General features: G+C 39.6%; 1 protein-coding gene across 1 annotated transcript; it reads right to left on the minus strand.

Moving 5' to 3' along the window:
• Positions 1–8,111: 8,111 nt before the first annotated feature.
• On the minus strand, positions 8,112–17,240 carry LOC146316164 (monocarboxylate transporter 13). The gene is made up of 6 exons (XM_084735074.1): positions 17,144–17,240; positions 15,291–15,567; positions 14,526–14,669; positions 13,757–14,436; positions 12,201–12,441; positions 8,112–9,904 (listed from the first exon to the last, which is right to left on the minus strand). The coding sequence occupies exons 2-6, from the start codon at positions 15,523–15,525 to the stop codon at positions 9,702–9,704; spliced, it is 1,503 nt and encodes a 500-aa protein (XP_084591200.1). The 5' UTR covers positions 15,526–15,567; positions 17,144–17,240; the 3' UTR covers positions 8,112–9,701.
• Positions 17,241–17,460: the final 220 nt, after the last annotated feature.

Below are 17,460 nucleotides of genomic sequence, written 5' to 3' on the forward strand. Positions count from 1 at the left end.
GGACCTTATATTCCCTGGTTTCTACGTTCCCAAGGTCATATGTTCCCAGGGTCCCTATGCCCCAAGGCTCCTAAATTCCAAGGGTGCCAAGTTCCTATGTTCCCTGGGTCTTGTTTTCAACCATAACCCCTAATACTAACATATGTGTTGCATAGAGCTGGGGAACTTGGGAACATACTAGGGATGACCCCTACGCTGGAAAGCCAGTTAGCAGGGCACGCTAATGCTTGCAGTTTATGTTAGAGTAGACTAATACATGTTAAATCCATTCCTGACAGTTTTGCCCCCGCATATTTTGGTTCTGGATAGGCTAAAATATACACCACCTTGTAAACTTTTTCCATATTGAGTATCACTCTTACAGCATCATGTCCACTGTAGGCAACACAGTGAAGAAATCTTAAGTGTGACAGATCTGCAGTAGTTACAGTTGCTGAGTTTTATCAGACAATTTATTCGCTCAATGTTAAAGAATTTATGTACTCTGAAAAGTTATTAAAACTGTCCAGAAACTGGTCATATACTTTGCTTGAGCAATATGGCTAATTTGAATTTGAAAAGAAAATTTAATTATTTGTGAGCTCCCATATTATCAGGGCATCAAATAGTGCTTGGTATCAGAAAAGTTTGCTGCTAACATCCAATGGTTTGAAACAGTAAATAGTCCTATATTTGGCTGCACTATTAGGAGGGTCTTCCATCAACATAATATCAACATAATTATGAAATGAGCTGACATTATGATGCATCATGAGAAAAACTATAGAAAACTTATTTAAACCAACTGTTGTACCATTTGTAGTATTTGTCACAGAAATAAAAATGTGTATTAGATTCTTAGATGTGAAATGAAATCCACAACAACAACATTCAGCTCTGTGTTGTATTATCTTGTCATTTTTTTTAAACTGTACCACACCCTGATATGTTATCTTCTGTTCTTTAAATTGCTCCTGCATAGTTTCCAGCCATGGACAGTGTTCTAATATTCTCAGTATGCTCTCACATACATCATCCATATCCTGCCTCCTTCCTAAAGCTGGAATGTATACATGAATATTAAATAAACTAAACAATTGTATTCATGAACAGGATAAGTGGTGAAACATTGACACATTCCAGCCTACAGAATGTGCATGCACATATACACACAGATACCGTACTGTAACTCAACACACACAAGAGGATACACATAATTAATCCCACAGCCAAACCAGACATAGCATTCAGTCTGGACCTATGCATACAGTGACTGAGAGCAGACTGTGAATTCTGAATAAATTCTTATGTCAGACAGAACTGAGAGAGAAGGAACACCTAGATAAATTCTGCTGATGGATGTTCAGTCTGTTCAGAGAAAGACTCTCCACTCAGAAGACAGAAATTCCTTTCATCTGAGAGACATTCTCTGGAGGCAGAGACACATTGTAGCTGTTTCTGCAGGGTGGAGTGTCTGTGAGTCTCAGGGGGCTTCATATCACATGCTTTTACTCTCTGATGGTCAAGATTAATTCCAGTCTGATTCATGGTGTAATAGTTGGTAGCTGTCCAGAGACCTAGCGGTCTGGTTTAGCGGTCAGGGCAACTTTTCAGTCACACGTGACTGTTATACGAGCACTCTAAGTATGATTTTATACAAGGAAAATTGGAATATGTGTGGCATATGTTTCATAATTGAGTCCAGCTTGTGCATCTGGATTGAATATACGCACGTTGCAAACTAACTGAGGTTTGCAAATGTGTTGATAGAATGTGGTCTCTGCGTCTATGTACCCAAAACATTTACAAGGTGTAATACAGTATGTAATTATCTATGTCTGAGGGTATACACCTGTGATTGATAATGGTTTCTTCTGTTATTCATCACATTTCTGGCTGAAATGTGAGACATTAACACAAAGAGATGTTCAAAAATGTCTAAACAATCAAAAATTTATATTTTTATAAAAATATTTCGCTGTCATGAACACACTTAAAAAAAGTTCACACTAATTTGAAATAGAATCTCTCTCTACCAGGGCAACTGTAGTCTAATTAATGATACTAAATGGTGCATTATATTCATGTAGAAATCTGAATGGACAAGATCACTTACATTTATTGTTATTAACAACAATTTTCAATAATTGAAATTTCCAGATGGGAACTTGAAAATCCAGACTCTCCAGATGAAATGGAATGCACCATAAAACATGAGAACTGCAAGTAGATGAAGAGGAAAATGAGATAGAGGAGAAGACCATATATAGATCTATGTTTTAGTTTCTCATTGTCACAAAGACTCCAGTCTGTAGTGTAATTCACACATTTCATGTTACATATCATGTCACCATTTCTGTCCGTATTCACACTTTCTCTCTTTCTGCTGCAAGTCTGCATGACACTTCACAGTCATGAATAACATTAGCTGCAAATTGAATGGCATTATTTATGCACTACACTGGTCATAAATGTGGACTCTGTCGTATGAATACATTGACATAGAAAAGAATTTGTCATAGGAGAAGGTTATTTGGGTGAAGAAGCAGCAAACAAAGAGTCTACAGTCATGCAAGCGGCTCTGTGAGGATGTACTTACAGGTACAGCAGTGCTAAGTGCTAGTGTCAGCATGCCATCATGCTCACAGTTGACAAAGCTAACAAGCCGATGTTTACCAGGTAATGTTTTCCATATTCACCATCCTAGTGTAGTGCATTAGCATGCTAGCATTAGCTAATTAGCACTTAATACAAAGTACAGCTGAAGCTAATGGTAATGTCATGATCATTAACCCAACAATACGACAAGTGAGCTGATAATGGCGCTAGATGAAACATCAGGCGAAAGTCTGTACAAAATTGTACTATGGTGGTGGACTGACCAACAGACTAAAAATAAAAATGGCACCATTTTTTTTTTTTTTGTTATTTTCAAGTAAGTCTTTATATCACAACAAGCTAACAAGGTGAACAGGGCATCATTTTATTTTCACTTTATTGCTTATGAGCCTGCTACTCTGGTGGGCCGCTCTTGTGTCAGTGTGCTGAAGCTTGAAGCAGAAGCCTGTCAAAGCCATTCATTCCAAATCAAGGCTGTCAGCTGAGGTCAGGGGTCAGGCTGAAGGGTAAGGGGTCAACTGTGATTGGTTGGCGTGGTTGCTGGCTGCTGGATTTGGAGAATGGTTAAAGTTGAACTTATGGGCTGTGAGCTCTCAACACATATGCAGTGTAATATACTTTAATATATGATATTTATAAGTATATTTTCATTAGAGTATAATTACCTAAAAATATGCATTGTTGTGTTTTTGTGATATTATAATGAGCCATTAAAATAGGGTCCTCTTTCATGGAAGCTGCCATGTTGCATGCCGTGTTTATACAGTAGTATAGAACTGGCAAACACTGGCTGTACATACTTAGTAGGTTTTGGAGCCATTGAAGGTTCTTCATACACATGGAAGGAGAGGGTGAGGTGAGGCATATTCACTTGGATGCACCAGCACTAGACACCACTAAATCCTCCACACTGGTCCTTTAAAATAGTTGTAATAGACAGACTACAATCCTGAAGTATGCCTGTAGAATTTAGGTAATCACACTACATTATATTTTAATTGTATTTTAATGTTTTCTTAATCCTGAACTGTTGTACCAAGTGAGGAAGGAGACACACATCATCAAAGGACTTTATATACAGTATATAGGAAGTCTTTACAGCACTTTGACTCACACAATTCATTCAAAACAAATTTTCTCCATTTGATGTGTTGTATATCAACAGCAATAAAAGTCTACTTTGCTCTGTTTTACTGACTCATGTTTAAAAAATTCAGGAAACATTAGCTGTGTCCCAGCCTGTGATTTTAATGTGCTCGAAGAGGAGCAGAAGAGGGCAGATAAATCTCTGACTTAATGGCTGTTCTAGTCAGTGATAGGATGTGTTTGTCTTGTTTGTACAGTTTGAGTTTGAGCCATGTGATTAAACAGAAAAAAACACACACACACACAGTATGGATGCACATGAAGCACAAGATTGTGTTGCGGATTTATTTGACTATAAACAGTCAAGAAGAATTTTACTGGCGCCATCCAATCCACTTTACCAGGCTATTAACTAGAAACATCAACTCAGAAATGGAAAAAAATTCTACACCGGTGATGTAAACTTACATCATACCTTCAAATCTATACTTTTAAAAACTTGATTTTTTAAAAAAAGTGTTTTTTCAAAATAGTTGTATTGTTGCTTCCAAGTGCTTTTATGTGATGCCATTATTTGTGTGTGAGAACAGCACAATGACTCTGATGAGTTAAAGGGGGACAGCTGTTTAAAGATGTGGGCTGGTGATGGCTGATGGAAAAAGAGAAGAAGAAAACAAGAAGCTGGAGGACAGAATAAATGCAGATGGGTTGATAAAGGAAGAAAATGGGCTGTATGACTGATTGACAACAGACAAAAAAGGGGTTCCTGCAGACCAAACATCTGCCTGACTTCAGCATTGTCTCATTGTGGCTCTCACATCTGAAATCTTTTTGAACTTGTATCTTAAAAAATCAGAAAATTAGTGTGTTTATATGAAGACCTACAGGATAAGTACAGGATAAGAATTTGTTGAACTTGGACAGGGAACCACTAAAAATGAAAATGTGAAAGATTGATCTCTGCACATTCCTGGAGGTTTATTCATTGACGTGTTTTGAAGGCTGAAGCTGTGGAATATTTTTTCCCTTTTCCAAACAAATGAAGCTGTCTATAAACTGCAATCCAGAAAGCAGGACCCAACCGATACTGGATTTTCCAAACACACATCTTTTTGCAATTATCTCTCAAAAGTGGTAAGCCAACTTATACAAGCTTAATTTAAGCTTTGGCCGACTTGGCTTTGTTTGTTTGTTTGTAGAATAGAAAGTCACCTTCATGAATCTTTCTCCTGTGTGTATCTCTTTTAATCCTAATCCTAATCATTTTGGAGTTTTCATTTGGCTTGTTATTAAAGCCAAAAAAAAAAAAAAAATCAAATATCAGTAAGACTTAGAGCTATTAGGTGTTAGAAAATAAAACTGTCATATGATTTACTTGACTTGACATGCTTGATTCTTGCCAGAGTAATTTAGGATTTTTATGTGACTTACTCCCACCTCCATCAGCAACAGGTTATGTACGCATTAGACTTCCTATGTGTAGTGTAGTAACCTGTGTGAGTGTAGGTGGTGTGTGGGTTTGTTCGCTAGTAGTGCTCATTAAGCGAACGCCCTAGTAGCTACACTGATCGTTGCTCATTACCACCATGTTTGTCTCTTTTCTACTGATCAGTGAGGAGGTTAGAGCTGTACTCGATCTCAACTGCCTCCCCCTCATGACTATTTCATTCCTGTGTCATTATCCTTTATCCTCTAATGGTCCTAACCAGCACAAAGTCTGATTGCCATCTCTGAGGGTTTCCCCATAATAATGGTTTATTTTCTGTCATTCTCCTTCTCTTTCCTCAGCTCTTTTCATTTTCCCTTTGCCTTTTTTTTCCTACTGTAGCTCACCCGCTGTTCCTGTCCCCTCTTGTGCTCCTCCTCAGTCTCCCTCCTTGTTTTTTCCTCTCCCAGCTGTTTTTTTTCCCCTTTCTACAACAAATTTCTCCTCTTTCTTGTCCTCACCCTCCTCCTTCTCTTCTCACCTCTCCTCTTTCTCGTCCTGCTACCGAGCACTTTGAACCCAGGTAGCTTTGCAGCATTCCTCAACATGACCCCCGGGTGCAAGGTCGGAAAAAAAAAAGGATCTTTTTTTCAGCTGTTTCTATAGCGACCCTGAGTCTGGGGGTGCCACTGTGATGTCAAAATGACCGGGAGGCCCTCCAGTAAGTCCTGTTAGACTTCAAAGCTTTTCCTGTGTTTTCTGCTTTATTGGAGCTGATGGTGAAAGGGTCACATGTGGACTGTCCCATGTCTCTGCTGCTCCTCTCTCCCTCTACACACATGTGAAGAATAAAATAGTCCCACTTATTTGCAAGAAGTTAGCTCACATGGTCTTACCAGTTCTCTACCCTCACATATATGAACAAAGATCATGTAGTGTGCATGTAGTGTATTTTATGGTGAGTTAACAAGCCAATTATAAGTGTGTCTTGGTAAAAGAGAGAAAATTCAGAAGGCGGATTCTGTTTAATAAGAATATTTAGCCAAGAGCTGCTGTCATAAGGTAAGGGGGACTCCCAAGAGAGAGATTTTTTTTTAAAGAATGGTCAAAATCAAAGCAACAGAGCCCAAGATACCCTGACTTTTAATCCCTAGTATGGGTCAAGTTAAAAAAAAATGCTATATCCTACATTTCCCATGAGGCAACAAACCATCTTTCATTACATTCATAAAGGGCCCCTTTTTTCAAACTCCACATCTAGTTTGTGCCTCAGGCTTTCTATTCGTAATAGTGTCAAGCCCCAAGTAAGTTTGTGTCTAGAGGGGAACCCTAGACTAGTGAAACTCGCTTGAGATTTGTTTTTGTTGTTTCTTCATTGTACAAACTGATTACATTTTATAATATGACAACACTTTAGTTAAAATCTGGGTGGATTTAGGGACAGAAGACACTTGGTTAGGGTTAGGGAAAGATCATGGTTTCAGTTACAATTACCACTTGTGCAAGCTCTTTCACAGATCTGGGATTCCCTTCTAGAAACAACCCCAAAACAAGACAACTCTGACAGGAGACATTATCAAACAGTTTTTATAAGTTGAGTTAAACTCCTCATAAAATTGGTGGAGCACTCCTTTAAGATCAACAAGGTTCATCCATGGGCTCAATGAATATGAGCTCAATAAATAAATCGTAACACATAAAAGAAAATGCAGTTTTAGTCTGCAATTTGGTTTGTTGCTCAGTCAGACATATTATTCCTTTTATGTGCAGTACAGACAGCACAGGGTGTTACAGTAATAAACGGGTTCAGGGACTTCAGGCGGGCTGATATGCAATTAAAAGATCAAACTTCCTCGTGTATCAAGTCACAGCAGATTTTAGGTTCACCGGATTGGAAATCCTCTGATAATTTTGAACCGACAGTCTTCCTTTCCCTGATAATAGGTGGCCTCTTCTCTCTCTTGGCAGTCAACCATGGCGTACAGTGTGTGTGCGTGTGTGTGTATGTGTGTGTTTGGTTTTCATGTAGAGTTTCGATGAAACATGGATTATGTCTTTGTTCCTGTCTGGCAGATCAAAGGCTTGTGGTATTTTGTGACCAGCTCTCTTGTTGTGGCAAGTTTTCTTTTCTGCAGTCTCTTTCCTTTGGTGTGTGCACGTGTGTGTCCCCGAGTGTGTGTGTGTGAGTGTGCAGATCGTGTCTGCTCTAGTGTGGGCCACTGTTTGTAAATCTTGGTTTGGAGTTTGTTATTGCAGATTTATGCATAGTGACATGTTTATTTATACTTGTTACATTTGAATTACACCAGGTTGAAGATGTTTATCTGCTGCCTCTTGTTGGTCCGGGCTTACGAAAGCTAGTTTTTCTTGATGGTTGCACATACCAAACATTCTGCAGCAGAGGAAGAAAATGAAGAAAAGCTTTTCTCGCTGGCGTTCAGGCTGCAGTGGGACTGAACTCCACTGAACCATTTAGAACTTCGTTTATTTGTTTCCGTTGTGTAATTTAACACTCCAGATTTTTTTGAAACCTTCTCTATTTTAATTGGAACATACTAGATATATTTTATCAGCAAAGGATAGTGTATTCAGTTCAAGTACTGAACCGAGACCTGATGCAACTTACTGTAATTTGCTTCTTTAGTCTCCATCTGTAAATTCTGGTGTAAGATGTCTCAGTATGTCAGCACTTTTCAGCTAAATCCTGCAGTGAAGGTTGCAACTGCAATGTCAGTAGCTTCTCACTGGAGGGAGCCAGAGTTACATTCTTACCCAGCAATCATTCATACATGACATTACTGCAATAAAGGACAAAAACATGCAATAACCAAGCGTGACTTCTGTCTGCATTTTTTTTTTATTGTAGGAAAGTGACAATATGTTGCTACAGTTTGTAACATTCAAATGAGTTCAGTGTTCAGTATAAACACATCAGATTGTACAGAGACGACTGAGGTAAACAGAAGGGCTGAACCTGATGTTTCTTGTTACTGCGTTATTGCCCCTTGATTAAAAAAAAATAACTGCAATCTCTCTATCCAATGTCTTACAGGCATACATACAGGATTCTCCTAAAAGCAAACATAAAAGACCCAACCAACCAAACAAACAAAAAACAAAGTATAAACGCTAGATAGAAAAATAGGCCCTGTCAATCATCACTTAGATCGCTGTCTCTGTCTCTCTCTCTTCTGCTCGCTGTCTATGAGTTCTCCAGAGAGAGCTACACACACCTACACACACACACACAAACACACACTAGCAGCGCAGACTGAGAAGACACATACCACTATTCCATACACATGTGCTGCCTTGGCTCAACTTGGTTTGACTCTGCACGTTAGCCAAGCACGGCAGGGATGTACATCTCCATTACAACAGGGCTACCCGTTTGAAGGCATGTGTTTAACTAAAGATGAGCTTAGCTCCATGTTGAGAAAAATGGCAAGATGGCAAATAAACACTAAATTCCCTATGAATTCCTCACAATAAAAGCCCCCTGTTAATTTGTTGTTTAAAAGCTTCTATTATGACACAGCAAAAGTTGGGTTTTCATCAGTACTAACTTAACATGACTCTACAACTGAAAGTTTACATGAAAGTCAAACTTAAAGTACAAACAGTAACATAGAAGAGAAACTAAATTTCAAACCACAGAGATTCAGTTTGAGGCTACAAAAGTACAGAGACCTGAACTCACTTAAAAACATCTTTCTCTCAGCTCTCCTGAACAGACATGAGTTTAGATGGACATGTGGACATGAGGGGGATTCTCATGGTTGGCTGCAATGGACGAGACATTGCTGCAACCCGCTTGGAGGTGGGACAGGCTTGCTTTGGCCCTTTTCAGAGATGGTCCATCTCTAGCGTGATTCACTGCGATGTTCTCGCTAGCAAAGCCCCCTCTCTTCATTTCTCGCTACCTCTCTTGACTGCTGCTACTCTTACTTTTGTTTGTTGACATGGGGGGGAGGGGCAAACTTTGAATAGTGTATTTACAAATAGCAGCCAACAAATCCTGCATATTCTACCTTTAAAATAATACAACAGAAAAAGTAAAAACAAGAAATAACTAAAGCATTTTAAGACTTTAAGATAAAGGATCCTAATTTAAACATTAACTACCCAGATTTATGGCTGCTGCATCACATTTGGCAATATGCTCTTGGTTTGTAAATAAAGGAAATTAGTTTCACCCACAAAGTGAAAAATGTACAGACAGCTTTAAGTTTCCAGGTTGTAGTTTGGTTAGTAATAATTGTAATGGCCCTTAAGTCTTAAGACTGTCTAAAAGATTTATCAAATTTAAAATTGCTGCCAACAGACACTTTCTCTGCTCTGTGTGCCTGACAGAGATACTGATTCAAAACTGTCCCAAGAATCACCTCCAGACAGACACCAGATGACAAAGGCCCTGCTGATACTTCACACTACTTGACATTTTCTTCTAGATGTCTGAACTTGCACTCACTATCTAAACATTTCTCTACCAGAGAACTGCTTTAGTCCTCACCGTAGTGAGTTTCCTCTGTTATCCTGAAATCAAGATCTCTTTCGCCTATCAGCCACAGAGAGATAATTTTTCCTTCATTCATGTCCTGTCCAGCTCTTTGGCTTCAGCTCTGGTGCTTTGTCCCGTTTTGTCCGAATGCGTATCGTGGCTCTTGGTGGTTGACCTCTGATGTCTGCGGTTCATCTGCTGGAGGAGGAGCAGGAACAGAGCGGAGACGATGAGAGCCACTCCTGCCATGAGGAAACCCGTTCCATAATCACTCATCTTGTCTATGAAGAACCCTAAAGGGAAAGTAAGTGTCAGTGTTTGCAGCTTTGACACACTCATATTTTTTGTAATCTTTTAGCCTAATGACAACGATAAATCCTGATTGGAATGCAGCCACGCTGGACAAAACAGTGCTATCACAATTATGGCAAAATGTAATGATCGTTATAAACACAGACACAAATATAAGACAAGGTAAGGTAAGGACAGGTAAGAGGATTGCATGTAGATAAATTTTATCCTGAGGCAGTAATGCAAGTGCTGTCCTTCTGTGAAGGAAACATAATTAGAACGCTTTGATGAAACCTCAACATCCGTCAACTCTCCGGTCTTCAAAGAGCTCAAAGGACTGAACGGTGGAGTAAATAAGTTAGAAATAGCCTCTGTGTCAGAGGGACCATGTTAAGTTATAAATAGGACACCACCTTCACTTTAATTAGCTCTTAACTTTATTTGAGGTCAGTTTTCAGCCTTAAGCACTATCTTAAATGTAGCATTTTCATGTGATGGTTCTGCTTGAATCCAGATTAGGTTTTCAGGAATTTGTTAAACAGAGACTAATGGAGATATTAAAAGGAAAACGAGGAATGAGGACTAAGGACAGAGCAGGGGAATGCAAAGTATATACAAACGGGAAAGTCCAAGTTCTTCTACACATGCATCCTGCAGAGAGAAAAAAACAGCAGCCTGTCATACTTCAATAACTCAAATCAGTTTTACTCCCTGTTCTTTTGCTGCACGGACAGCCTTTGTGAAAATCCATAAATACCATCAAATGAATCCAGACCACAATTATGTGAATGTGTTATTTTTCCACTCTGTTGGAGAGGTTTCCCCAGCTGATTTACTGCTGGCGGCGCTCGGAGGCAGGACACTTTCTGGCAGGGGTTGCTGTGTCATGGTGCCAAAGTCAAGCTGGGTGTTTTGCAGGCTTTATTTACTGCTATTGTTTAGAGTTTTGTGTGTGAAAATGGGTCATAACCTCAGTAATCAGGTTCAAATGCTCACTGGTTTCTAGGACAGCACTGTGGGTGGTGGGGCTGCGGTTTATGTTGGTTTAGAGGACAGAAAAACAAGATTTTATTCTTATGTGACTGCTATGGGGCTATTTTAATGTAATAGCTGCAAACAGATTGCTGGCAACTTTGAAAAGCTCTACAGCCACTGACAAACCTCTCTGTTAACTTTAAAATGTATTTCAATGTATTTTAGAGGGATGGTGGGACACAAAATATTAGTCAGACACCTACACTTATAGTTCGGTGCACACATAAGGGGATGAGTCACTATTCTTAACTGATTTTTTTCTTTATTAAATCCACGCTAATCACAAAGGATGAAATGTACTGCAAGAAAAGCAGACAAGAAGGATTTTTATACTGAGAGAAGAAGGATGGAATTTATTCAGAACATCTCTGTAAGATGTCCATAATATTTCTAATGCATTCTATTATCAAAACAGCAGGTCAATTGCCAGTGACTCCCAAAACAACATACGGCTGCTGAAGAGTACCAGTGATAGGCATACTGGAACTTACTGGAACCAAAGCGTCAGTTATTGGTCAGGCCACAAATCTGAGAAAAAAAAAAAAAATCCTTTTGGCATTTACGAGATGTTTGTTTTTCTTTTCTTCTCCCTTGTTATGCCTTTACAGTATTACAGTTGTTCTGGTGTTCAACAGGACACAGAGTATGAACCTAGACAAATGTCACAGGTAACAGAATGAAAGGCAGTGGGTAAGAAACTCCATTTAAAGGGGAAAAAAAGAATCTTTGGGAAGCTCTCAGCCATGAAATTAACACAACCATAAAGTATCATGATATTATAATTTTTGCTCTGCGAATATAAAAAGCTCAGCTCCAGTGAGATGGACCATCGACAATATTCATGATTAATTGAAGGGTGGTGCTGCATGTCATGAAGGTATAAAAATCTCATTTGGTTGAACAGGCTCACTGGGCTGTAGTTACAATTCTGAACGCTGTATAAGCACATCCACTGTGTCAGATTTATGTGTTGGAAGAATAGGCCCAGGAAAATGACACTGTAACCTTGACTTAATGATTTAGGTTTTGGCGAAACTAAGAGAAATGTTAACACACAGTAAATTAAATACTTTTCTTTTCTATTCCTTTTTACTCTGTGCAACTTCTGTTTATTTTTAGCTGGCGGCCGGCTGTTAGCATGGTGGAGTATATCACAGGGAATTTTACATCAACTACTCAAAGCTGAAATCCATTTCTTTTTGATATGCACAGAAGGCACTCTGTGTACTTGCATTTGACTATCAAAGAATATTTCTTACTCACCAGCAATGGGAGGTCCAAGCAGGCCTCCACTACTGCGTATCAGCATGAAGAATCCCAGTGCACTTCCAAGCCTGTGGACGCCCACAACCTCAGCCAGCACAGTGATGTGAATGGCAACTGTGGCACCAAACATCAGGCCGTAAGCTGCGCTGAAAGTAGCCAGCTCCGAGAATGACGAGGCCAGTGGGCAGAGGAGTAATACAGCACCCAGCAGAATTACTGAAGCTGTCAGCTGCTGCATCTGGAAGGAGCAGATACACAACAGACAGGATGTGTCACACTTTTTATGCAGGCAGTATGTCACTTCTTTACAGGAATATCTTGACATTTTGCGAAGTACGCTTGTTTGTTTTTTGCTTTCATGTCGAGAGTTAGATGAGATCAGATTTTAAATCAAAGCAGCAAACAGCAGTTGCTTAGCTTAGCTTAGCATAGCATAAAGACTGGAAGTAGGTGGAACAGCTAGCCTGGCTTTGCCTAAAATCTGCCTATCATGGACACAGAGAGGTGAAGTCCCTCCCCTTGCAATGTGTTCCATGGGACCTTACTTAAGACAAACTGGGAAGGTAGTTCAGCCCTGTATTTTTTCCTGTCTTGGGGTTTTGTTGTCACTGTGAAGTTGCCAGGCCACCAGTATTTATGGAATAAAAAAAAATATATAATGTGTTGATTAGAACTAACTAACTAACTGGCTCGTGGCTGAAGGTTTATAATTTGTGTGCAGACATGATAGTGATATCAATCCTCTCACATAACATTTGACAAGAAAAATAATATGCTCATATGTCAAATTGTCAAACAGCCCTATACACATAATCATATGCGTTATACTACATGGTGCAGATACTGAAACTCTGCATATCTTTGTTTTCAGGGTGCCATGCCATTGTTCTGACAGTCCAACATCACAATTGCGATGTATCATTTGTGATGTTATAACATTATTGCAACATTAGAGTTACAGTGTTACATTGCTGCTATGCTATGGAAACATTACAATGTTAATGGTATTCTATGGTATTTTTTACAATGTGTGTTCAACGTTTCCTCTACATTTTATGATGACATTGCTGCAACGTTGCTAAAATCGCACATCAACAGCAAAAGTGGTGAAAACATTGGGACAACATTTCAGCAACGTTTAAAACTTCAGGTTGTGACAGCATCACCTGTAGCAAATGTTATGTTACAAGTATGCTCCTGCAGTGAGTTTGTGTTAGTAGGGATTCTGAAATTGTCCCAGTGGACCAAAGACTAATTTGTCAAACAGCCTGTTATCCTGAAAACCAAATGCCCATTGCTCCAAAACTATAATCTCCCTGCACTAATAAACTACCACTAACTCCCAAACCCTAACAGCTGCAGAAAGAGTGTGTGTACATAGCAATGGGCCTTCAGAGCAATGGATGAATAATGGACTGTCTGACAAATGGGCTTTCTGTCCAATGGGACATTTTTTGGACAGTCTGGGTTTTGGAATAATGGGCTGTTGGAACAATGGGCTGTCCCCTCGTTCAAAATGATGTTTCTTTGGTTAACTATTAAACTAAACATACCATCTGCACCAGTCTCAAGTTTGCCACCCAGCCAAAGAACACCCTTGCAAACAGGTCCGACGCTGCAGAGATGGACATGAGTGCAGCTGCCTGGTACTCCTCAATCCCCTTACTACGAGCATATGGAACCAGGAAGAGAGCAGGGGCAAAGAAACCCAGTGCAGCAAACACCCCAAACATTGAGTAGACCATGAATCGAGCATTGGTGATGAGGGTGTAATCTACGTAACGAAGGATTTTGGTCCTTAGTTCAGCCTTCTTAGTGCAGTTGTTTGTGTCTACTTTCATGGTTGAATTAGGTATCTCCTCAGACCCCTCAGATACTCTCAGTTCCTCTGCCTCTCGGCAGCTTGGTGTACTCTGCTCCAAGTCATCTTTTGGTAGTAATTCCAGGGACATGCCCTCTTCCTCTGCTTTGACCTCACAAGTCACATCTCTGGTGGCTTTTAGGGGCCTCAGCAGCATCCCACACACACAGAGGTTAAGCTGCAGACCCCCCAGGATTAACATAGCACCCCTCCAGGAGTAGCTGTCAATCAACAGCTGGAAAAATGGTGTGAAACCAAAGGTAAGGATGCATTCTCCAGCGCTGGCTAAGGCGTTTGCCACCGGCCGCCTCTTCTTAAAGTACAAGCCCAGCATGGTCACTGTGGGGGTCCATGTCAATGCATAGCCAAAACCTGCAGCAAAGGAGACCAGAGGATGTCAATCTTTTTGTTTGTGTTTTTAAGTTTGCGTTGTGTCTGCATGTTAACTTCAAACCACTCACCGTTTAAGAATCCCACTGTTAAGTAGAGTTCAATCAGGTTACGAGCAAAAGCCCCAAATATGACTCCTAAGCTGCATATCAGTCCTCCCATTATCACTACAGAGCGATGGCTGTAGCGAGTGCTCAGAGCAGATGCTACAGGAGCTGTAGAAGGACACACAGGACATTTATGCATTATCCTATTCAGGATATATACTGTAATTTGTTTAATGTGCAGTTCACATCAGTTAATTTTATTTTCAAGATGCATAAATTAAGATGTTTTCTTGAAATGTAATCCTATTTGAGTAATAATATCAGTAAAAACCAACATTAAGTTACACCACAGAGGACATTAAGAGGTTTAAGTGTTATTAAAATAATCCCATTGCCTCTTTCTGCCTGGATGGCCCTACATTTGCAGCAGATCATTTAATTTATCCACACACTCATTTTGTCTACAATTTAATAGCAAACCTTTTGTATTTTCCTACTAGTTTGTGTGTAATTAAGGTTGTACTATTCATTCAGAACAAGGAAGGACATGCCATCCAGAGTTATACAGTCTTTTAAGATGTAGGAGAGAGCCACCTGGTGGTCAAAACCTCATGAGTAGTCTGTGTTTTGCCATCAGGGTCAAGAAGAGTGGAGGGATTTTGAAAGACACAAATATGAGACTAAGGAATGACTGCAGAAGTTGAAGTTCTAAATAATGTACTGGTGTCCTAATGTGTGTGTTCTTTATAAACCCAGTGGTTTTAAAGAGCAAAAAGGCGTGGTAATTACCTACAACATGAATGGTAGCCACCGCAATAGAGGTAATCCAAGATGTTCCTGTTGCTGTGGTTTCAAAGTATTGGTGTATCTCAACATAGAATACACCAAAGGACTTAATGACCCCAAAGGTCAGGCCAAACACCAGGAAGCAGGAAACCAAAATGAACCAGGCATAGCCACCATCAGGGGCCGCTGCTGGTGTCACAACTGCCCTCGCCCTCTGAGCCTTCGCAGGAGAGTCCATGCTGATCTGCTCTGGGTTATGCTGGGTTATGCACTCAAACGTCTAGAGGAAAAAGACACAGATTTTTTTTTTTTACCCTCCCACACACATGAGTTTAAGTCAGTGTTTCCCAACCTTGGTCCTCAGGGACCCCTGTCCTGCATGTTTTTGGAGTTTCCCTGCTCCAACACACCTGATTTGAATGATCAGCTTGTCATCAAGCCTCTGCAGAATCCTGATAACAAGCTGAACATATGAATCAGGTGTGCAGATGCAGGGAAACAGTGACATTTAATCATTTTCTATTTTACGTATCACACATCACTGCATTACAAGTCCCATCCAGTACAATAGTAAAAACAAAAGTGACAGGAAACGTGAAAAATTATCAACTATGTGAGAATGGAAGAGATATCTTTGTGTTGTATTCAATTGAACATAAGTCAAACTCTTTTTTCAGAAATGCAACAAACTAACATTTACTCATCTTAATGAACTTGCCCACGGCCCTGTTTCAAAATAACAGTACTTTTACTTGACTAAAATATTCTAGTGCACTTTCTATCTCCGTTTGCACAGCAATCACCAAATTTTGCAAACAAAGAAATGAATTTGTAATGATTGTGCTTCATTTATTATCTGCTCTGCGGGAGTCTGGTATGTGCAAATCAGTTAGTTACTCCAACTGATGACAAAATAATTTTTTGATTTTGATTTTAATTCTGAAAAAGCATCTCAACTCACTGAAACTCTGAAACACGATAGCCCATCTGGCCACATGATCAGTACATTTACTGTTCAACCTTTCTATTACAACCGTTGTCATTCTTTGTTTCCTTATTTGAATAAAGGTCATCTAAGTCTACAACAACTACACAGTACGTGGTTCGAGGTTAAGGTTTGCTCACAATTGGAACTCATCTGACTAGAGCAATACACAAACCAGATAAATCATTACACTGCACACAGGAGAGCCACTGCTTGTTTTTGTTTTGCTAGTAATACAACATCATATTCAAGAAATACATTCATTATGAAACATTACCTTTAACAATGTATTTCTCATCACACACATTATCTAATTCTTTGAGGAGTGACCACAGAATATTGATCATATAAGCTTAGGTAGATATTCAAATGTTAGAATTTCCACATATATATGTACAGCACATGAAATTTCCAGGTATTGGATATGACATTTATATCTCAAAGTCGTGTTTACAGATCAATTATAACAGAATGCCATTCATGAACATCTTGAACAGCCTGTGAGAAATGAACAGAAAACTGTTTACACCTGTCTACAGAGGGTAAAAAGTAAAGAATTGCCATTGTAAGCTGTTTGTCATCTCTTTGGACCACAGTCAATGTAAGCAGATTAGATTCACCATGCATGATAGGATTTAGCTCAATTCCTTTTTCCGTTGAAATGAAAAATACATGACATACATAATAATAATTGTGATGGTGCTTCATAGAAGGATTTTCAAGCATTTTAATTATGGAGATTACCCACCTCATGTGATGAGACTGAAAGAGGTCTGGACCCAAATCTGGATCATGACCCCAAAAGCTTTCAATACAAGCCAACATGAATCATATTTACAATACCTGACATCATATGTAAAAACAACCATACCTGTTGTGATCAAACTGAAGCCATGGCACTCCTCTTGCAGGCCAGCTCTCCAGGCTTGGTGTGGTTTCATAACCTGATAGCAATGACCTGGCACTCTTCCCATGTTACATGTGATGGCAGTGGTGGTATCACTCACACTGCATCAGGTCCAACATGCCTGACAAGCACACTTCAGAGAAAGCACGTTCCAAGTTAAAAGGTGCAAGGGTCAAACACAGACAATAAGTGACAGAAAGAGCATGAAGCAAGACAAGTGTAAAGACAACAGAGGGTTAAAAAGCATGTGAGGTAAAACGTTGACATGTGCCTTGTTATGT

The sequence above is a fragment of the Lutjanus erythropterus genome, chromosome 13 (assembly GCF_056507025.1).
Source record: "Lutjanus erythropterus isolate fLutEry1 chromosome 13, fLutEry1.hap2, whole genome shotgun sequence".
Taxonomy (NCBI): domain Eukaryota; kingdom Metazoa; phylum Chordata; class Actinopteri; order Lutjaniformes; family Lutjanidae; genus Lutjanus; species Lutjanus erythropterus.